This window comes from Triturus cristatus, chromosome 6 (assembly GCF_964204655.1).
Source record: "Triturus cristatus chromosome 6, aTriCri1.1, whole genome shotgun sequence".
Taxonomy (NCBI): Eukaryota; Metazoa; Chordata; class Amphibia; order Caudata; family Salamandridae; genus Triturus; species Triturus cristatus.
Window position 1 is genome coordinate 152,465,337 of NC_140589.1, and position 23,733 is coordinate 152,489,069.

General features: G+C 42.6%; 1 protein-coding gene across 5 annotated transcripts in view; it reads right to left on the bottom strand.

The window, feature by feature from the left end:
* ENAH (ENAH actin regulator) overlaps positions 1 to 23,733 on the bottom strand; it is a 668,777-nt gene that overhangs the window by 200,276 nt on the left and 444,768 nt on the right. For 3 of the 5 annotated variants that reach the window (XM_085610392.1, XM_085610391.1, XM_085610393.1), the window contains 2 exons: positions 20,011 to 20,820; positions 9,396 to 9,742 (listed from right to left, as the gene is read on the bottom strand). In XM_085610392.1, coding sequence (XP_085466518.1) covers positions 9,396 to 9,742; positions 20,011 to 20,820 — 1,157 coding nt within the window. The remainder of the gene's footprint in view (positions 1 to 9,395; positions 9,743 to 20,010; positions 20,821 to 23,733) is intronic. The other 2 variants (XM_085610395.1, XM_085610394.1) reach the window with 1 other exon arrangement.

A 23,733-nucleotide genomic window follows, 5' to 3' on the forward strand; every position in this document is an offset into this window, starting at 1 on the left:
TTGGCTAGGCACTTCGTGAACAAAGTAGAGATGATCTACCGGGGACTGCATATTGTGGACTCTGCCATGGAGGGGGTAGATTTGGGGGTTGTTAATCTCTCGGTGGGGAAGATGCTATCTTTTCCTCCCCTCTCCCCCATAGAATTTGAGCCCCTTTGTTTGAAAATCAAAATCGGGCTCGTCAGCCAACCCCTTGACTCCTGCCCGTTTCCGCCAGTTTCATGAGTTTATCTCTCCTGTGACCATTGATTTGATCAACCTCTCATTGTCCTTAGCATCCGTACCCAGGGCGTGGAAACACGCCACGGTCACCCCACTGCTAAAGAAACCTTCCTCTGATCCTGCCGATTTGGGCAATTATCGCCCTATCTCCCAGCTGCCTTTTCTGGCAAAGCTGGTGGAGTCCCATGTAAAATCTACTCTGAGTTTATCGAGCAGAATGCCATTCTGGATTTATCACAGATTGGTTTCCGAGCACGGCGCAGTACCAAGTCTGCCTTGTTGGCAGTGACGGAAGTGATCCGGGGGAATTTGGATGTAGGTGACTCTGCGGCCTTAGTCCTTTTGGACTTAAGTGCCGCGTTTGATACAGTCTCTCACGTGATACTTTTACAGCGCCTCCAGGAGATTGGTATCAGAGGTACGGCCTTGGACTGGCTTCAGTCCTTCCTGGAAGGGAGGTCGTTTCAGGTCTCCGTACCACCGTTTCACTCGCAGGAGTTTGCTTTGAAACAGGGAGTGCCGCAGGGCTCAATCTTGAGCCCTCTTTTGTTCAACATCTATGTCCGCCCTCTGGCTGCGGTGGGCAGGGTATTGTCATTGGTGTCGTATGCCGACGACACCCAATTGGTGATCGCCTTTTCTCAGAAATGTAGCATCGACTAGGACAAGTTTAAAGAGGACCTTTTGGTGGTCGCGGACTGGATGGCAGCAAATTGCCTGCAGTTGAATGCGGGCAAATCGGAGGTCCTTTTGTTCGGTAAGGATCGGGAGCTGTGGTCCGAGCAGTGTTGGCCAGAGCGTCTTAAACCCGCCCGCATGCCTAAGGAGGCTGTGAAGAACCTGGGTGTGTGGTTTGACAGTGGCCTGATATTCAACATCCAGTCGAAGGCGGTCGCTGGGGTTTGTTTGTTTGTCGGAGGCCTTTATTGGGCTTCTTTCCTCCCAAGGTGCGTCAGACTATTGTCCAGGCGACTTCTTTCTAGGCTGGACTACGGCAACTCCCTTTATTTGGGTGCCAATAAATCCAGTATTAAGCGTTTACAGAGAATTCAGAATGCAGCGGATCGCATTTTGGTGGCTCTGCCAAAATCCAGCTCGGTTGCGCATGTGCTCCCCAAACTTCACTGGTTGCCGGTGGAAAAGCACATTCAATTTAAATCACTCTGTGTGGCACATAGGATTTTGATCCTACAGGCACCTCCAGGGCTGGCTAAATTGCTGGAGTTCTATGTACCACGGCGCTCCCTTAGATCCGCTGACCAAGCATTGGTCTGCACTCCTCGAGTTCGGAAAGCGAGAGCAGGTGGTTGTTCTTTTCGCAGCCTTGCTGCGAAGCTCTGGAATTCGCTCCCTCTTTCCATCAGAGCGCTCCAGAACCACCTTGCCTTTCGCAAAGCCATAAAAACCTGGCTCTTCCCTGTCTAATCATAAGTCTCCTCCAGGCCCACAGCTTTGGTCTTTGGTGGCGCTGGACCGCCCCGTTGCTGGGGCAGCTATGCGCAATACAAATTCTGAATAATAACAATAATTAAAGTGAATAGAAAAGGAAAAATGTTTAATTTGCATGAAACTAATATGTAGAACCATATATAGCAGGGTTAATTATCGCTCACTTAGTTTTAAAAGTAGGAATGATTAGGCTGCCAAACAGAACTTAATATAAGATCTGAAAACCAAATCCACAAAAATCTAGGCCTAGTAACATTTATTTGGGTTCAAGAAGCATATAATACATACCTTTCACACTTAAAAAAGGCATCTGTGAGGCCCCACAGGCACCTATTGCATTGAATCAGATGGGGCCCCTTTCGACCCCGCAAGGGACCGAAAGCTGACCAGAGGGGTCTGCGCACTCAAATACGCGGCGCATGGCCTCGTAGAAATCTTTGATTTGAGGGTGGGTCGCTCTGGCTCCTGGAAAATGACGTGCCAAGTCAGACCCTAGCTTCGTAGAAGAGTGTCAGTGCTTCTTACCTCTGTCAAAATACAACAGTCAAGGTGAAGATTAAGTCTGCTTGGACTGCTTCTTGTGCCTCTTCCCCAAGTGTTCCAATGACCCCGAGTGGGACGAAGAAAACTTTGGGCTCCAAGAGCGTTCCTGCAACCTCCGCTTCCCCGATTAGGACAGGGACCTCCACGGAGTCTCACTTAATGGTGCCGGCTGTCAGGCCACAAGTAGCTGCACGCTCCCGTAAGGTCTAAGGAGCCTTGATCCGACACTCCGAACACTGCTTCAGATCGTGGTAGCGCTCGAGACACAGACAACAGAGGCGGGGGGGGGGGGGGAGGGGGGGGGAAATCGGTGACCGACAGTCCTCGAAGACATCCACGCACATGATGCCGGAAAAAATAATCTTGATGTCGAGAAATAGCATCGTGTCAAAAAGCAACAGAGGGGTAGCTCTTCCCTTATTAGAGTTAAACCGGCGTCTGCTTGCCTGGGTGGCGCCTATATAGGTGCTGCGACATCATAATCGACTGACGACACGCAGAGCCACCCAACGGAGCGCACAATGGGTATTGCTCAGCAAAAGATTATGGATCCAGCCTGACGCCTGGGAAACTCAAAGGAAAGGAATCTGGAGCTAGAAGTCTATCAGATCATTATTGCAAGCACCACTGTAACGTGCAACCGGTGAGTGCAGAGCTTAATCCAGTATAAAACCGTCATAAGAACTGCACTGTTCTTAATTCAAACTAATTTCAGCAATTCCAACGGAACAGATTTTGGTACTATGCAAAACTTTTGGATGGTATTTTCAGTTAAGCCAATTGACGTTTGTGCTATTTAGGATTCCAGTTTTTGATTTACTCACTATATCTTCCAAATTGATCTCACCAGTAGACTGCTACTGGGTCTCAAAGTACAGTTTGATGAAGAAGACCCGGTCTTCACAATTGATTGCTCTGGTAGGGCTCCCATTCTCATTGCACCAGTAGATTGCCATCTGCACAACCATATGATTCAATGCCATACAGGTATGGTTTTGTGGGACTTCTTGTCAACACAGTGCAACACTCATATCAGCAGACAAGATTCTGGGAGGTGGGCAGCCGGTCAAAGTAAAGAGGAAAATCTAAAGTTTAGATATTAGATACAGCAGTGGACATGGAGATTGAGCAATGCAAGGCCTGGGAGTGGGGTCTTCTCGTACAACAGCAATTCTCAGAACATCCTGAATGAAAGGGACTTGTAGCATGGAATCTTTCTCAGAAGTATAATATTGTCAGATTGCGAAGTTGTATCAAACCGTGCAACAGCAGTCACTGGAATACCTGCAGTCGGAAGCATAAGCAGAGGATCCAATGTACTTCTGGTCTTATCCCATCATTTATTTGTAATAACGCACTTTCAAAGAAGCCTCCAAGCACACTAGTATCACTGTTGTTCCAATGTATAATAGACATGTGAAGTACAGGGTACCACAGCCAGGGTCTATTAAATATGATTAGCGGCGTTGAACGTAGATGTAATTGTTAGGAATGCTATAGCTTGGCTGCTAAAGCCAAGAAGGTTCTACTAGTTTAAGACCACCACTGTAGAAATGCACTACAGAAACGTTTTAGCAGATCTGAGACAGCGATTGGGTAAGATGCATTCAAGTTAACATGCCCAGAAAGTGGGAGAGCGCATATAAAATGCCTTGCAGACAATCAGCAGATTTGAATTGATTTTCCAGTGGAAGCCAATGGAGATGGCATAATGTGTAGGAAATGTCTGCACATTTTGCCTAAAAGTAGCTGTGCTGCGTTATGTTGTTTCAGTCGTAACCGATCAAGAAGTGTTCCTGCAACTCCTCTTCATTACAAATACTACTCAGAGTCTTCAGTAGAATTAACAAACATTTAACGCAAGAATGCAGCAAAGTGCCCCAAGTAATGAAGACACAACAAGGAATGTTTATATGGTAAAAGCATGAGCTTGTCACTGCGACGGTCAGATTCAAGTGGTACTTTATCATCCAAATAAATTCCCACGTTGCGTAGAGACTTAGGAAGGCAAAGGCCCATTGATGCTTGTCAGCTGTTGGATGATCAGAGAAAAGCAGAATCTGTCAAAAAGACTTCTACGTTACAGGGTTTAATTGGAGTAAACGGACAGACATCAAGCATACCACTGACAGACATGTTCCCATGGTTATTCTACTTAGTTAGAATGAACAGTATTTCATTTGCATATAGGTAGAAGTGTATGCCAAAGGATCACTGGCATGCACATTCAACAGTACACAAAATTGTGGCCCACCATGGTCGCTCGCCTCTTTATTCTGACATACTGAAGATGTATAATGTATCAGTTTAAGAACTTGGCTTACATTACAAAAGATGATGTTCAATTTAAGGCTCTACCACAGCATCCAAGACCAGCCATTATTTAAATTAGTGTAAGAGATAGTAAAACCAAGGTTGCACACACCACTTACTGTCGCCCAGAACTGAAAGTCCTGGTAGTTCTGTGTTTGTGCAGAAACTAAAGTCTGTTTGAGCAGGGATACAATTGCTTTTCTGTAAAACCAAGGAGTCAAACTAACACTGCCTTGTCAGAGGTATTGCCCAGAAAAGGCAGTAGAGAAATTGAACGATAGTGCAGATAAAGTTTTGCATTCAGGTTTGTTTTTCAAATGGGGTGTTGCACTGCTATTGTTAAGTTCAGAGGAAACTCAATTGTCCCAAAGGCCTGTTAAAACAGGCAGAAAGTGACAGTTACTTTGGCAGCTGCCTTAATCAGTTGTGCAACGCAATAGGCAAGAGGTGAGGCAGACAGCAGGCATGAATACTGAATATCAATACATCGCAAATGCTTGCCATGTTGTCGAAAGCTTTAGGACAGAGGACTAACACCCACCAGGGAAGGGCGCTGTAAAACTAGTAAAATCTGATCCGTCACAAAAGTGACTAGGCAATCAGAGTGTTGTAATAAGATGGTTTGATCTTATTAACAACTGACCTATTTCAGTTGATTTAGCAAAGATGGCATGTCTTGCAACAATTTCTTCACTATGTCCTTCACGAGCCTATGAATCTCTAATTTCAGTCTGACAAGGTCTTGAGTACTAACAAGTAATTAACATGCCAAGAGGACCTGGGTCAGGTAACAGAGTGAAGGTGAAGAAGCATGTCCGTAACATGTATCAGGGCTTCATAGGATAGGGCAATTTGAAACTAAGCAGTAGATGTAGAGTGGACTTTCATAAGACTACCTAGCTGGATCTATTGAAACTTGACTATATTTAGTTGCTTCCAAGTCCTTAGTGGTATTGACAGACTGTGTTGCTAGGAAGTTCTGAAGGTGCTGTCCCATTGTAGAAAGGTGGCACCAGTGGGGGAAGCAAACAGATTGAGATCTCCTAAACACAGCACAATTGTACATTCTATAGTTGTGAAAATGACAGTCTGATATCTAACAAAGTGACCACATCAGTTTGTGACTGATAAAGCAAAATCAAGTGTATAAGCCTGGTGGAGAGTACACCGCAGATACATTCTGTTAAAAGCTTCAGCATAAGAATCTATTGAGTCCTCTCTAACAGCAAAACCCCCCCACCAGAGCAGTACACCATGAAAATAGGAAAATTTTGCTCTACATGTATCAGAGAACTATATGCTAGGGACATTTTCTCCCAGGCAGGCTATATCACAACTATCATCCAGAATCATCTTAGCAATTCCAAACCGATGTTTCACCTCAGAACACACATAAGGGGTAAAAGAACCATGCAGGAAGCTTGGTCATCAGATCAGATACAGTGTTAAGGATTTTCTCTTTTTAGAATAGTGTTCTGAATATCACATACCAGTCTTCTAGACAAAGCTTGTGACAGAAAAACTGCTGATGTGGTATGTGCTGTGACCAACCAGAACGGAGAAGCTCTATTGAAATAAGGTACCGGAGACAGAGAACTGGACATTGGTAGCACTTAAGAAACACTTCTCTTGCCAGGATTTAAGTTCCTCAATATACTGAATCCGATGTGGCCGGATGCCTCCTTGACTTGAGTGTTCTGCACAAAGACATTGAAAGATGTAAGTGCACAGAGCTTGATTTCGAGTGTTACTTTGTCAGTCAAATGTATGGGTTTATCTAAAAGAGTGCACCATGACGAACAAGATGAATGGAGCAGGTGGCGCTTCTCACAGAAGATCTTTCTACATCTCCTTTTACAGATAATGGAGACAGCTGAAGTAGAGAGGCACCATCTAGTCACCGAAAAAAAAAAAAACACTGAAGTCAACTCCGTGATATAGGACTGTAGTTTCTCCCTTTACCTCTGGGTTCTTAAAGAAAGCTTTAGCGGAGACACTAGCTTATACACTGGGTGTTTGTTAGGCACAAAAATGCAAAGACTCTGTGGGTCCTTTTCTGCCTTCTACCTGCCACAGCAGGACACTTAAAAGGATCCACGACGGCTAAGCTCTCTCCTTTTACCAGAAGCTGAAAAAAACAGAACTGGAGGAAGAGTTACTCACAAGGTACCATGGTTTAGTGGAGGAGTGTGCTTCCGTAAAGTTTCCAGCCTATCTAGCAACATTACGCTTCTTTTCTCTCATTTTTCTTTTAAAGTAGGTTTTTGGTGGGCATGGGGGAGAAGAGGAGACTATCTTCATTTTTTCTAGACTGTTTTGAAAATAAACAAAGGTTAAAGTGACGTTCCAGTTAGGTGAAGAGGAAGTTTGGCATACCATTTAAAGCTATAAAAAAAATTAAAAATACATTAAACGGGTATAGTTATTAAAGTAACTTAAACTTGTGCCCTCGCCTTGCACAGTGTTGCCATCAATAAGGTAGTTCAGTTGTCACCAGAAGTATTATCAATTATGTCACAGAGCAGGTCATGTGCTTTCTAATATGCGAGGTCATAAGCAGTGCATGGGAGTAACAGTTACATGAAATTATAGCAGTCAGTGTTTTCCTTGAGCTTAACACTTTGTTTAAACTGACATTTGCATCCAAGTAAAACATCACTTAAACTTTTGGCGTTTCAATGAATTTGAGATTAATTTTGTTAAACGCAAAGACCGATATTACCACACCTAACTATAAAGTCACTATAACTTTTGATTTTCTGGGGGTTTAACGTAAAAAAATATTTTATTATTATATAATGCCAACACACTGAGCACAGTGATGGGTAGACTGCAGAGCCTAGCCTGGCCTTCAGTGGGCAAGGGTATCCCCCAACCTAGCCCCCTCATACTTTGTTTTCCTAATATCAAGAACACAGGGACCAAGACCTGTGGTCTAAATAAGCAGCTGCAACATTTCTCTTCATGTTGCGACCAGCTAATCAGGGCACGAGCTTCTGATGGAGTTTGTGGAAGCCTTTTAGTTGGTGTTGGGGAGGAAGCTCTCTCAGACTCCGAGCTCTCTATCTGAAGTTGTGTGACTGCAGAACCAAACGCCAGATATACAAAGATTGTGAACCTTAATTTCCCAACAACTACTGATCTGATTTACACCAAATCACAAAATAAAAACGCTTTCTCGAGTAAGATGTAGGTATATGCCAAATTTGGTGTCATTCCGTTAAGCAGTTTTTCGCAGTGTCGCTGTTCAAATATCCCCTTGACAACAGCATGGAGACATTGCATTTTGGGCTACCCTTTTTTTCTCAGCCACAGCTTGACGAATCACCCCGAAACCTTTTAGGAAAGCCCCTGTGCATTTTTCCATTTAACAGCTACAGGAAAACACGAGTTCCGTATTTTCATGAAAACTGCCAGTGCACAGGTCAACCCTCTCAGCCTCGTCCCCCAAGCTTCTCATGACTTGAGGAGGGAGGGCTGATGCATGATCCAGCTATAGAGTTGTTTCAAAATTAAACACTCTGTAGCTGAATTTCTGGACTGCGCATATTTGCACCATCTACTTTATTTAGCAGACATACTGTGCATGCCTCGGGCAGTACAGTAAATCATCTAAAATGTGGCTCTCAGGGTGAATATCAGTGCATCCCTTAAGACAATTAGCAGAAGAGCAGCACTACCCCAGCTTCTTATAGGGTTGCTCTTCCTTTCCTATCAAGAAGCTGAAAAAGAGATTAAGGTGGCTCTTTCTCTTTTCAATCCTGCCCGCCTGGCTCCTCGTTGGGAATCATGGCTTGCTGGTTCCAATGCCCAGGACAGGGTGCCAGCTCTGCTGGCATGGACTCTCCGAGTTGCCTATTAAGCAGGGTATGTTAAATTTTGAAAAAAGTTATTTCTCCATGCATGTGTTTACGAGTGATTGGGATTGAGTGAAAGTGTGTGTTTGTGAGTGCCAATGAAAGTGAATCTGAGCTTGAGTGCACGTATTAATAAGTGAAACTCATTACGAGGGCGTGAGTGACTGCTTATGAGTGATTGGGCGTTGGGAAGGGAGTGGAAGTGTGTCAGAAGTGTAGTCATCAATGGTGCAGCAGATGCAAAGGCACCAGTGCCCAGTGTGTGTATGAATGTTTTAGCAAGTGAGAATAAGAATCAGTGAGTAACGGTAGGTTTGAGTAACAGTGAGTGTGAGTGAGCATGTGTGAGAATAAGCAAATGAGAATGTGATTTAGAGTATATTATGTTCTTCTCTCATCATCTGAAGAAGTTGCTTCCTAGGCTCTGACCCTGTACGTGTTGAGTAGTGTTGCTTCCGCATAGCGCTAAGATGCTCTTTTGAGAGTGGTAGCGGACTCTACAAGTACCCAATTCATTCATTCATAAATGTGAGAGAAAGAGTATGAGTGGGGTGAACTCCTGGCTGATATTAAGACTAAAACAAAAAATTTTTTTTAAAAAACACAGAAACAAGTAAAGGTCAGAACAGCAAAGTCCCACTCTGCAATCATTAATGACTGACCACAAATGTGCTTTGTGTAGAAGCCTCAACTGAAACATCTGCAATTCTCTACAGTTGAGGACTTTACAGGCATGTCGCAGTAAACGGTCGAGATAAATTCCTAAATGACCCAACTCCAGGAAGATTATTCTGAAGCTACAGTTGATCTTCATTCTTTAAATTACATGTGTTTCTTCTTTTACTGCAACACAACATTTAATCCAAGACTATATGTAGCAAATAATGATATAAGACTTATCAGAACTATACATTTTATACTCCTGATTGCCTGTGATGGAAGCAATAGTTTTACTGGACTAGAATGTTAGATACAGGACAATGTAAAAAAGGCAGCAATAAATCAAATTACCCTGGATACTCTCCTAAGTTTGGCTCCAGCAAGTGCAGCAGCTAGTCCTGTTAAGGGACGATTTTCTTCTGATGATCCACCGAATATTCCAGAAGGGAGGGGAGGTGCAGGAGGTGGTGGTGGTGGTGGTGGTGGGGCTTGCGGAAGTGCCTGGCCAGGAGGGGGAGGAGGGGGTCCAGGTGGCGGTGGAGGCCCAGAGAGTGGAAGTGGTGGAGGGGGTGGTGGTGGGGGACCTTGTGGTGGTGGGGGCCCCGCTGCAGTGGTAAAGCATGGGCCAGTAGGAAGAGGTGGAGGTGGTGGGGGAGGTGGTGGTGGTGGTGGTGGTGCAGGTGGTCCTTGGGTAACACCTAAAAATAAAAAAATAAAACAAATTATAAGAAACATATGGGCTTGGTGTTTTTTCTTATAGTTGTACAGTCTATATGCTAATCAAATCACAGCTTATTTAATAGTAACAGTGGAATGATTGGCTAATGACAGGAATAGGACAGGTACATGTGGGAATTTGAGGCCAAAGTATCCAGCGTTTAACCATCAGCCAAAACCTTGATGGCTCTAGTAGTCTTACACAGACTGATTGAGGTAGGGCAGAAGGGAAGGAACAGTGCACTTCTGGAGTCAACTGAGGTTTAGGTGAAGAAAGATATGAAATTATTGAATACCTCGAAGTACGCACATATTCCTCTCCAAATACAGACTCCAGATCTCTGCTGTTAACCCCTGTGAGATCAATGCCACTGTGGTATTGGACTGCAAACTGCTGCATCAAGTTATTCAAACAAACTGGTGTAAAGCTATCGTGCACAATCACCATTCTCAGCCTGGCATGCCACGGTCTCTTGTAGTCAAGTAGCCAACTACCGCTCTAAACGTTACAAAGGGGAGGCTGTAACAGAAGAGTCAGGATATCAGAGGTGAAGATAGTTGTATGTTTGAAATAGGACAGAACTCGCTATTTTCAGCTTATCAGGGAAACTGAAATGGGAGATGCTGTTCATTTCCTTTACTTCAAACTGATTCACCTCAGAGGCCTTCCAGGTGACCCATGGTGGAATATGGACTGTGGATCCGAAAAGATAGGACTCCACTATAGATTGTAATGGTCGGGCCACTCCAAAACAAACACACCTACATGGGTGATCCCTCAGAAGAAAACAGTTTGTACTCCACCAATGAGGTGACTCCAGCAGGAGGCCTGAAACCACAGCGATGCATTTGTATGAAAAGTAGTGTCTGGCAGCAAAATACAAAGAGGTTGCAGAGGAAAAAATGAACAAGAAGTGATTAGCTAGCATGTTCTGTGCAGGAAACCAGACACTTGATCCCAGCCAGAGAAAATGAAAACTTAGTGTGTGATGTGGCCTGTGCAGCTCAGGCTATCCAACTTCTTGTGCTTTTTGCTTTGAAAAAGCAGACATCTAAGAAATAAACGAAGATAGGTATAAAATGTGCAAGGCCAGGAAAAAGCAAGTACATCAAAAACATTTCTTAGAGAATGAAATGGAGGAATTGTGATTGTGACTATATGCTACATAGAGGATATGTAAGATCTCTCTAGTAATGTAATCTTCACACAAACAAGTGTGAACAACATTAATCGGCATACAGAAGAGGTCAAAGGGTGAATGCTGTGGCAACCAGTAGCAGAGTATCTGTCAATTTAGATAAGGCGTTTGATAGGAATAATCATTACATGGCATTAAGGCTAACATTTAAGCAGGTAAAATGAATGTTAAGAATTAGCCTTCCAAGATCAGGTACAAGGATGAGGATGCTGTGAACCTGTAGCTGTTCAGTTGCAATACTTCAAAAAGGAATGCAACGCCCTTGCAAGGTCTGTGTTCTCTTTCTTGCAAGCAGGATTACTTTTAAATGGGAGAGGAAACCAGGCACTTGTATAGCTTTGTTAGGAGAGAAATGTAAGACTAGGTAAAGTACAGCACATAACCACCTACTACATGTCCCCAATTGGCACCTTAGCGGTGGTAGGAGTTTAGTGTCACAAATATACATTCTTTGAGGGCACAAAGAGTTGCCACAAATGTCCCGCCTTATGCAAGATGAATGCATAGGCGGGTCAAGCAAAGTGTTTAGACAACTGCAGAAAAAAAAAGAAGCTTTGAATGCACTCATGTTATGCTAAAATGTGCTGGCTTGGAGGTGCTTTGCTGTGAGGTAACAATTTTGGGTGAGATCTTCCAATTGCTCTCTTCAAGATAAGCAAAGGATCCCAAACATTCAGTGGAAGATCTAGTTTCAGGTTTGATCCAGACCCAGTTTCAGCTGTCCACCGACTTCATGCATTTAAAAGTAAAATTATACATACGCACAGATAAAAGGACTCCCAATCAGTCCTCTACATCCACTAATCTGTTCTAAGTGTCACTCACATTTTGCGTCAGCCAACCACAGTATACAGAACACGGCAATGGGTCAGCCCACTTCAATCACCGGCTCTCCTCACTGTGAGAGACTGCACTTGATGTTGCACGTTTCCCTGCCAGCGGTGGACAATGTTTTCATCTGTTTCCCTGAAAAGTGATCTCCCAGCGGGAGGGAGCATTTTTCCTGCTTCCCCTGCTGAGAGCAAAATTAGTGTTTGCTTTCGCTTAGTGGAAGCTTAAAATTGCACCCGCCAAGCGAGAGCAAACAAAGGTTTCCCTGCCCACACTTTTGTGGGAAGGGATACCTCTATTATGACTTGGGGGTGGGCACTCCAAGAAATAGCAGGAGCCCGGCCCGAGGGGATGATGTTCCTAGGGTTGATAGCGGTCTGGCGAGGTGCAGCGTGCGACCCCTACCCCCATTTTCATGGCCAGGCCGTGTGCACCCCCTTTCTACCACACGGCCGGCGCCAGGGTCCCCAGGGCCAAAATAAACCCGGAGAGGGGGCCTGCATACCCCCCCTTCTAAAACGGCTGGGCCCCTAAGATAGGTGTCCCCTGGTCCGTAAACTGCCCAGGATGGGGGCAACACGCTCCCGTCCCTTTCTATTACATGGCTGGGCCTTGGTGGTGGCATCCCTGGGGATTTAAAACTCTAGCTGGCCAGAGGGGTCCGGGGGCATGTGGGTCCTCCTCCCTCTGATATATTCCCCCCCGAGACATGGACCCTTCTGGTTTTTTTTGTTGTTTTTTTCGGGGGCTCGGATGAGTCAGAGTCCCAAGAGGGCTGCCAATACTTCCTGGTTGAAGTGTTTGCACAGATCTGATTGGGAGATCTGATTGGCTGCCGAGGCTCCACCCAGATATCTATATTTTCCTTAATAACTCCAAAACTACTGAACGGATTTACCCAAATAAAGATCTTTATGGACCAAGATCTAGCTTTCTGCTAAATTTGGTGTAATTCAGTTGAGCAGTTCAGGTTGCAGTTGTAATATGTGACATCATCAGCAGTGGATTGCGGTCGCGCGAGTTATATTTAGCTGAACTAACTATAACGGGGGAATTTCAATGGTTTTTTACGAGAGAAATGTCCAGCTAACTATAACATGTGTGAAACCTATGGTTTTTTCAGTGAATTTGCAAGGTTTTTAAAATGCTAATTCCTAACTAGAACGTGTGAAACCTATGGTTATTTAAGTGAATTTGTAAGGTTTTTTAAACGCTAATTTATGTATGTATTATATTTTTTATATATTTATTTTACAATAAACTACCTATGTATATAGTTCTAGATCAGGAAATCTCTACCCTGCCCTTTTTTCACGTTCTCCACCTTTGTTTTTCACTGCCACACACAAAATGGCGTCCGACACTTCCTGATTTCGACCGATTCGAATGTTGACTGACATCTAACCATCAATCAGAATTACGCTCGCGCACGGCACCGTGCGCGCACGGTGCACGCATATAGATATTTATGTACTTTTAACTGCAATTTTCTGAGGAACTACTGAACAGATTGACACCATATATGCAAAAGGCACATCCCTGACCTGAGGAATACCTCTTTGCCAAATTTCAAGTAATTCTGTTCAGCCGTTCGGGCTGTACCTTCGACTAAAGGTCCTATGGGAAAATGCGTTTTGGGACCCCCCTTTTTTCTCAGCCCCCGCTTGACGAATCACCCCGAGACTTTCAGGGTAGGAGCTGAGCGATAGATATATATATATATATATATATATATATATATATATCTCTCTCTCTCACCGAAACGCATGCTTTCTGTTGAATAAATGAACATATGAACCGGCTTCAGATGTATCGGTGCCTGCTTATGGAGTCTCTTGTGGGGAGAGGAGCAGGAGTGAAAACTATTATAAATATATGATTGAAATGTACACACTATGTGCTATTATAGCCCGAGTCATGTTACTAGCCCTAATTCTTCCTCTTGTGTCTGTTCCTGTACGCATAAGTGTGTCAAATATAATTCTGCTTTCGATGTAAAGAGCATAGGTCAAACCTGCAGACATATGCAGCATGAGGTTATTGTATTTGGTTCATTTTTTATGTGGGTAGCTTTTTCAGAGGGCATTGGCGCCATACTTAAAATACAGATAATCATATCTCGGCTTGTCATTATGACATGCTCCCAATTAAGGCAGAATACATGTTTTGTCTGTGCATGCACCAGAAGGCTTATTATGTTTAATCTTTGTTAAATGCAGGCTGACTATGTACTATGCCGATATATGTATTTTCATTTGTTGCACTATGCATTTTTCAGATAACATTAGCATGTTATACCAGCCATGCATTTGGTTTTTTGAATCGTGATATTGATGATACATAGCAATATGTCTGCAACAGTATTTTGTTCGAACAGCACAGTCTATGTTTATTTCGTGCCTTAGAGGGGGAGGGCTATAAATACTCGATAGTTTATGGCACCAAGTAGATTGATAAAGGCTGCTGCGCTGCCGAAATGTGTCTCTTAAATTGCCGGGTTGTGGGAGACCTGAGAAAATAAAGAAGCCCTATTCCATCAGCCTCGTGTACGTGCCTTCTTTGCTCGAGCAGGATCAGAATTTTTTTATCTGAGATATATATATATATATATATATATATATATATATATATATATATATATATATATATATATATATATATATTATCTACTGGCGGTCGCCAGTAGATAGTTATAGTTAGGACCGTGTTTCCATAGGAAATCTGAAAATTCTATTTTGAATAACTTTGAAGCCGGTTGACGAATCCTCGCGAATTTTTCAAAACTAATGGGGCGCTCCGCTCAGCTCCTACCCTGAAAGTCACGGGGTGTTTCGCGAAGCGGGGGCTGAGAAAAAAGGGGGGTCCCAAAACGCGTTTTTCCCCATGCATTTTCCCATAGGACCTTTAGTCGAATGTACAGCCCGAACGGCTGAACAGAATTACTTGAAATTTGGCAAAGAGGTAGTCCTCAGGTCAGGCATGTGCCTTTTGCATATATGGTGTCAATCTGTTCAGTAGTTCCTGAGAAAATTGCAGTTAAAACATAAATATCTATGTGCGCGCACCATAACGTGCTCGAGCGTAATTGATTGGTGGTTACATGTCAGTCAACATTCGAATCGGTCGAAATCAGGAGGTGTCGGCTGCCATTTTGTGTGTTTTGTGTGTGACCGTGAAAAAGAAAGGTGGAGAACGTGAAAAGGGGGCAGGGTAGAGAGTTCCTGATCCCCTAGCCTTTGTCAGGGGGTCCCTGAAGGACCCCGCAGGGTGAAAAAAACAATTTTTTTTTTCCAAAAAACCGCGGGGTGCGCGCACGGTGAAAAACCTTAAAAAAACAAAAAACATTTTAAACGAGCCATTCCATATTACAGGATACAGTCAATCTATAACTATATACATAGGTAGCTTATTGTAAAATAAATATATAAAAAATATAATAAAACTTACATAACTTGGCATTTAAAAAACCTTACAAATTCACTTAAAAAACCATAGGTTTCACACGTTATAGTTAGCTGGACATTTCACTCGACAAAAACCATTGAAATTCCCCCGTTATAGTTAGTTCAGATAACTATAACTCACGCGACCGCCACTCTTTCACAAGGATGAGGTCATCCGTGATGTCATGAGTGATGCCACTGACCATGTCATGAGTGATGTAATATGTGACATCAGCAGTGGATTGCGGGCGCGCGAGTTATAGTTATCTGAACTAACTATAACATGTGTGAAACCTATGGTTTTTTAAGTGAATATGTATATATATATATATATATATATATATATATATATATATATATATATATATATATATATACACACACACACACACACACACAAAAAGCATGTTTAGGTATTTTAATGAAGTGCTTCGGGATCGTGTGTAGGCAGGACTATTCAGTGCTAATTATAATCAACTGAGAGCATCGGGAGGAGAGCAGCGTGAGTGTCGAAGAGTGACCCATGCAAAACGGAGGACAGCAGACAATGGACCAATTATGTGCAGATGTGATTTAACAGCTATGAGAATGGAGTTTCAGCCCCAAATACAAACACCCATTGGCATCACATTCCCACACATTACCAATAAAATGGTGAATTAAGGCATTTCATTCAAAACATTTGGTTGGTTGTGATGAAGGTCATGAATACAAATGATACAGTATGGTAGTACTGAAAGGACAGCACAAAATATTAACAACAGAAAGGCTCTGAAATAAAGATAGGATTGGAAATTACACCTACGTGTAATCCTGTTGATTCAGCTAGGCATATCTTGAAATACTTATTGTGCTTATGCACGAAAGCATATATTGCAACATCCCATTTCAAACATCTACTGGACAAACATTTAAAATATCACATTATTTCCTAATCTACAGAATAAAAGATTCAGCATCTTAAAACAGACTGATATTAGTAAAAAAAAGTGGTTTTCAAAGATGTAATACTGGCCAAAATACTCTTCCAATACAGAATCATAATGCAGCCAATCTCAAATATACTGCTGCTCATTAAAAATGATATTTCCAAATCGCCAATATTCTAAGAAAAATTAAGAATGCAAACACAAGGAAAATGGAGAACAGTTTTAAAAAGCAAGCAAGAACAGAAACACAGGAACAGGAAAGCACTCTATACCCTGAAATAACTTGAAATGCATGGTTCTAAGTAAGTGTTTTTGAAGCTGGCAAAGTTGCAGGCATGGCATTATTATAAAGGATAGAAAAAGTACTGCTTCTTTGCTAATAGTTTCAAAGTTCCCGCTCTAGCCCTCCCCAAAAAGGATACAAAGCTAACTAAGGGAGTGGGAAGGGCTTCCTGTATCGCCACCATTTACAAATCCAGTGGGCTGAAGAGTAAGAGGGGCAGGACAAGGGTTGGTGTCTCTTGTGCTGCGCCATTGTGACTGTTGCTCCCTCTTTGCAGCAAGCAGTTCAACAAACTTAAACACAAGGAGGCTTTCTAGGTTTACACTTCATCTCAATGTCGTGTTGTCGAAACCCTGAACATAACAGCATTCCTTATTGCTTTGCAAAAAGCTGGTTCACATGAGGGCGTGGCTAAGGCAACAGCATTTCAACCACAAAAATGGCAACATCTGGCTGACTAGTCAGGAAGTCGGTTCAACAGAAATCTTTGGATCGCCTCAGTTTATTAAACTGCCACCAAAATAGGTTATATTCTAATCCCGGGCAGGCGCTCCTAATGATCAACGTCCGAATGTTGTAGAACTGACTTAATAAGGATTTAATGGCTCTGGAAAGCAAATGCCATCTAGCTGGCAAAGTTTACATGGAGGAGTTGTGTCAATTCATCAAACCTCATGTCACAGTACTATCTGCATTTGAGATAATAAAGCCATTCGCAATAACAATGAACTCTTTCTTGGTGGGGTTCAAGTAGATCCGTGATATTCAGACAGGGTAGAGGCAATTAGAGTTGGATAAGGCCAATGCTTGCAGAGATTTTTGTGCAATTGTGTGTAGTCAGCACACTAGTTTATTTTAACTCCATGGTTGGTCAAATGTATACGTCAATTGGGTTTCAGGTGCGATGAAAGTGGGCAGGCACATCTTGAAAGTCACAGCAAACCAGTCTATAGCCATGTTGTAAAGCAGTGTGCCTTTTGTTCAGCATGGCAATATATTTGTGTAGAGGGAAATTATGTGGCAGAGAGCAGAGCGGCATACAGAAGAGTGGAGTAGAGTAATACAGTTGTGGGTGTAAGTAACTAATGTGTCAATAAAGATGGCAGATAGGGTGATAGCAACATAAATAAGAAGCCATATGCCGAGGTTTACAGTAACAGAAATGCACATTGCACATCCAGGAATAACACCGAAACATTTATTTTAAAAAAAATTGTGTGCTTCAAAAAGACAAGGAAGAACATATGTAGTTGGTTCGTGCTCCAAGGGAGAGGCTAAGAAGGAAGGGGAAGCCTAAAGGAGTTAAGCAATCTTATGATTGCAAATGAGAATGATGGCGATATGATATTGACAGACTAAGCCCACTGAACTGTGATCAATAGGTTTGCAGCACTGCACATCAGCTGTGTAGGCAGGGCCAAATAAGGGAGTCGTAAGATTAGTGCTGCTTTGACAGGAGACTCCTCAGAATCAGGACACGTGTTTTATGCTTTTCTTCATATTACCCAATAAAGAACTGATAATTGAGAGCCTTTTCACTCTGAGGATAAGACGTACCACATGAGAAAAATGTATGATTTCAGAAACAAGCCAAAACATCCTAAAACGTTTGGGAAAAGGTGCTACACGAAAGAAAGACTCTACATTATGTCTTATGCAAACATAGCAATAGGGAAAAAATATAAACATTACTGTGAACGCTGAATGGTGCCAAAGTATTTCACTGCACAAAATCATCACTTGCTTGATTCAGAGGAATGATTGGCTTACGTTTCTGGTGCAGAGTGCCAGGCCTTGGTTAATCCTTTTCTGTATAAAGTCAGACTATTTTGGTTCAGTGGGCAGTTCATTTGGATTTTTCCAGGTAACTTCATAAAAGAAACTTGGAAACGGGGTGAATCTTGCGGAAAGCACTTCATTATACTTAATTATAATTTTAGGGATTACGTCTCTAAAGCAGCGGTCTACTGTTAAACTTCTTAGCATAGGGTGAGACTATATGTAAGAAAGCAGGCTGGTCAGCTAGGATTGGTCACAGAGAAATTTGACTCTAAAGCAGTTTCCATGAAGGATAGCACAAAAATGCATCCTTGGGATCGCAGCTTCCAAACTATCAACTTTCTCACTATCCTTTTCAGTTTAAAGGCTGACAGAGTTCTCAGTCCTTTATGGTGCAAAGGAGGCCTATACAGGAATGATTGCATCAATAAGAGGAATGGTGAATCACGGCAAAGAGCAAAAGACCAAATATCATCAAATGAAGATCCCTAGATGGCAGAGGAACCAAGTCAGCATGTTTTATGTAAACTACATAGTAGTTAAATTGACCATTTCTCCCATCTTGGAGTAAACAAGATGAAAACTCACCAGCTATTATCAGTCTCAGATACTCAAAAGGTGTTGGGAAGAATGCTTGAAATAGTTTAACACACAGAAATCACTCTGGGTAGCATCCCGCCTGTCATGTTTCACCCATTGTGGGCAGAGGGGCGCCTTATGGAAATAAGGACTGATACTGCGAGCAGTCTCCATTCTGAATCATCAGCCAAGGCACCTTCCAGGAGGGAACACAAGCAACCAGAGATTGATTGTGGTCTAATTAGTAAAAACCATAAGGACTACTAGAGCAAGAACACTGTAGGCACAGAGCCTCTAGCATAGCCTTGAAAAGACTAAAGCGGCAGAGCCCTGTGTAGGTACAGGAGGACAGGATTCACCCCAAAAATATCCTCAACAGCGACATTCCACATATGTAAATTGGTGAACTTTTTTCTTCAAAATCTATCTTGGACCTTCCTTTAATAACGTAGGTCTTAACCACCCCAAAGAGCTTAAAAACGTGCATCAACTGGTGAGTCACTTACTGGTGCTTACTAGCAGTCAGCTGTCAATGGTGAAACCATTCCAAGGCTGGATCCAAAGAACTGGGGCACTAGATCCCTAGTCTGAATCATATAATAATGAATTACATCATGTTTCTCAACGCCGCCCCCACCCCCATAAAGCAGATTTTTGTCAGAACTACCACCATCAGGTTCTTCAACCGAATACCTTTGGTATTGTGATTGGTCTTAGCTAGTTTATATCATGCCTAAAACGAGTCAGGTGGATAAACAACCAGGTGTAGACAACGCCTTTTATGGTTTAATACAAAAAATCCGAAACAATGGTTTTTGCAGCTAAAGATGGCATATGGCTTGCAGACGTTTGTATAAACATGATTAATCCCATTTCCAGTCTTAAATCTTGAGTCAACGATCTCTAGAAAACATGACGTAGGTAAAATGGCCACAAAAATCTCAATGTCTAATCTGAACTAAAGATAACGTTCATTTTCGATGTATGTGACTAAGCTAATTTAAGACATTTTGAAACGCTACACACAATACAGATATTAAAATACTTAAGTATTGTTTCAAGGCATGTACAGTATACGTGAAAAATCTAGTGATTTATGCTAAGCAGTAGGTCAATGAAGAATGTTTTCAGGCATTTCAAGTTTTTCAAGTAACGAGAGCGCATTTCCCCAATTAGTTTATTAGTAGCAGGAACAGAAAACCTTACCCTGGTGGGTTGGAGGCTGAATCAGCTGAGAGGCTGTCTGCAAGACTGGCTCAGAAGCAGAGAAGTCTCCCAGGGAAGAGATTAGAAAGTTCTCAGAGGCAGGGGTAGCTGCAGAGGGAGAAGGGAAAACACTAGGCAGGGATGAGGGTGTTGAAGCAACAGGGGTGGTTGGAGATGGAGGGGTAGCTTGAGACCCAGAAAATGAGTAAGGAGGAAAAGGTGGCAGCGGGGGTGGAGGTGGAGGTGGGGGAGCTGGTGTTGAGGTAGAAGATGAAGGTGGGGGATAAGATATAAAGTCATGTAATCCATTTGGTGCAGTGGGAGACTGTGCCATTTGTGATAGCTTGCTGGACACAGAAATTGGCAAAACCGGTCTTGGACCTGTGGCTTTGCCTGGAGGACTACTAATCATGACAGGAGGAGATGGCGGAAGCGGTGCAAAATTCTGAGCAGACCAGGCAATAGGCTTTATGGGAGGAGGTGGCGGAGGGGCTGTATTTACAGGAGAAGAAGGCTGGGAAGTTTTGGTGATAGGACGAGGAACAGTTGCATAATGGGGAAGAACGGGATGAAAGGCTGATCCCAAAGATGTTGCAAAACGTGATGCAGAGTGCCTCAAAGGTGGTGTTGGAGGAGTAGAACTAGGTGTAGCAGAGGTTACTGAGGTATAATCAGGCGTGGAATCTGTACAGAGATTTGATACTGGTGTTGCAATGGCTTTAGCGTATGATGGAGGAGGCACTGATGGAGGCTGGCAACTGGCGTAGTCAGGAAGTGATGCACTATACAATGAGTTGTCGAAAGTTGAAACTGGAAAGAAGATGAAATGCAGCGACACACAGGATAAAAAAGGAGAAGAGAAAGAGAAAAGGGAGCTAATGAAGCAACAAAAACCAGCATTCCAATAAAACGTATAAATGAAGGCTATAGTTAGTACCAAAGGATTAGGTCAAAATAAAAATTTAGTCAGGAAACTTTTAAATAAGCATTCGATTGGCAAAATAATTGAGAATAGATTACTTACCATTACTTTTCCCAACGAACACTTCTCCGTTGGATCACAAGCTACACTACCAGCAGTATGACACAAAAACGCGTAAAATAACAAACTGTAAAAAAAAAAAATTGTCTCTAAAGGATTTTGAAAGGAAGAAGTACAAGGAGAGTTGGAAGTGCATTATCACAACAATGTGATGGGTGACTACCACCAAAAAGCATCCTAGGTTTTTGGCCACCTACAGATCTAATAGATTGCAAGAAGTGCAAGATAGTCAGGGAAATAAAGGCACTACCACCACCCAAGTAGTCCTCAGATTTGAAAGGACAGGGTGATTGGGTAATGAAAGCTGAAATTCCTAAAGGGTTGTTTAACTGATAACATTCTAGACCACATTCTATTGCGAATAATGTGGCCTGAAGGAAAGCTCGGAGCACAGCCACTGAAAGGATAGACTGAGCTTGCAGAAAATGTCTGTGTGCTCTTAATGCTCAGCATCAATCCTTGAATCTTTAACTCTACACTCATCTATTTCTTAGTGTCCCTTTCTGGCCCATTGTCCTAAACACAAAAATTTAGTTATGTTTTGTTCTCTAACAAAATTATCATATTATACATTTAATATTAAAAATAAATGGATTGTGCCTTACCTTGAGATCATTCCTGGGACTTAAGGTCAGTGTTACCATTTTAAAATGGTTGTACTATTTTGGGATGAATAAAGTTACTCATAGCTGCAACATTTCCCAGGTCCATAAGTGATGTGCTGTTTCAGCAAGGGTTTTTCCCCCTGGTATGGATTTGTAATGGAATAAACTTTACCACAAGTCCTGGAGTTCAAAGAAAAAACCTGGAATGGAATAGTACTTCATGCATACACCTGGCAAGCCTGGTTCCCATTGCTCATAAATTAACTTGGAAAAAAAGTTATCCCATAAAGAAGACAAACAGATCAGCATCAACAATGGTGATACTCAGAGAAAGGTACATCCTGAGGACCAGTGCCCTGCCACTTTTATTACTCAGTTTAACATGTCTTGGGAATCCTTTCTGTAGCCATTATGAGACACATAAGTGATAGCTACACTCCATTTCTAGGAACGGTCACTTTTGTTTTAGAAAAATATTTTGCAAATTCTTGAAAGTTAAAGGTGCATAACAACGCTACCAAGTTCTACAGTGTGCAAACGTTGGACAGCTGCCTTAAACACTGCAATGGACATAAGTGTGACAGATGCAATGGTTGCATACTTGGACAGCATTTTACATTTTAGTGTAGCACCACTAGCAGTTAAAATAGACTAGGCAGCCAGGGTCGCAGGATGCACTGTAGATCCTTACTTTGACTAAGAAATGCTTGTGTTGACTTTGAGGTAAAGCGTCCATTTTCTTTAATGCTACTGTATTTTTCCTTATGTAAACTGATGTTTGCCAATGTCCAATGTGTCAGACCATCACCAAACAGGGTCCAAGAGAGCTGTTCCCCTTTAGTCCTTCTATAGAGAAGGTATTATGACGAAGTGATGCCCCTGTTGCAGGGAAGGAAGGCGGCTTTTTGTGCCCTCTACAATGTTGTAAATGTGTGAATGGCACATATACCTCTCTCCCTATATAGCTGCCTGTGTTTATTTTCCAATGCCAACATCACTCACTCCCCACAACCAGTTTTTGAACTTGCCAACCAAGGTGACTGTTGGCTTTTCCTTTCTATTCTATTCCATCCCCAGCTTTGCCCTAATAGTCAACCTCTTCTTCCACCCCACACAAGTCTTTGTTCCAATGCCACGAACACCTTATTGGTGCTCTTTTCTGAGGTCTACCCTTCATCATTCAATGCTCTTCGTTCTCTGGTGTGCCGCGACTGCACACGGAAGCACCGTCCTAAACAATCCCAACCTTACACAACTAGGCATGGCATCCTAGACTCTAGGGAAGGTGCAGGACCTTGTTGAGCAAAGGCACAGGCAGAATGGGGCCAAGTCAAGATGTAGATCAGAGGTACCTCATCAAGGCCAAGTCAAACATCAAGGACCAAGAGGAGGTAATCTACAGCACTTATAATACTATGGCCACACAACAACCATTTTGAAACAAACCAGTTCAGCCCAATCGCACTGCCACACTAACAGCTATTACAGTAGAACTTTGCCATCTCACTCCCCATAACACCAGATCCATTCCACCCCAATCACTATCCGACACATCCTAGCAAAGAGTGGTGATAATGCTGCATGTGCTGATCATAGTTGTTTGCATGTACCTTGTATGGCTGCCACCTGCCATGTACTAGTGTTTTGTGTTAAGAAATCATACACTGCAGGTGCACGCTGTGGTGTAGATTTGGATAATTTGTTAAAAAATATTTTCAGTACACAAAGACAGAACTGGAAAATGTGTTTTGTTTGCAGCAGAAACTTCTATTCCGGTTCACAGGCTGATATGTTCGTAATTAATCTTCTGTTTCAGGTTTTGACTTCAGTGTTTGGTAAGATTGGGCACTAAATTTAGGTAGGTGCCAACGGCACTAGGAATCACTACAGAAGCACATAATGCTGTTCTGCTCACGGCACATTTTCCATCCCCTTTATTTGTTTAAGGACTCTTCCACGTATCCCTTTGTAGAGTGGCTGAGGTCAGGACTCCATTACTTCATCAATAGGAAGGATGTGGCCATCCATATGTCAGAATTATAGGTAGGTTCAATTTATCCACCACATTCACTGAGG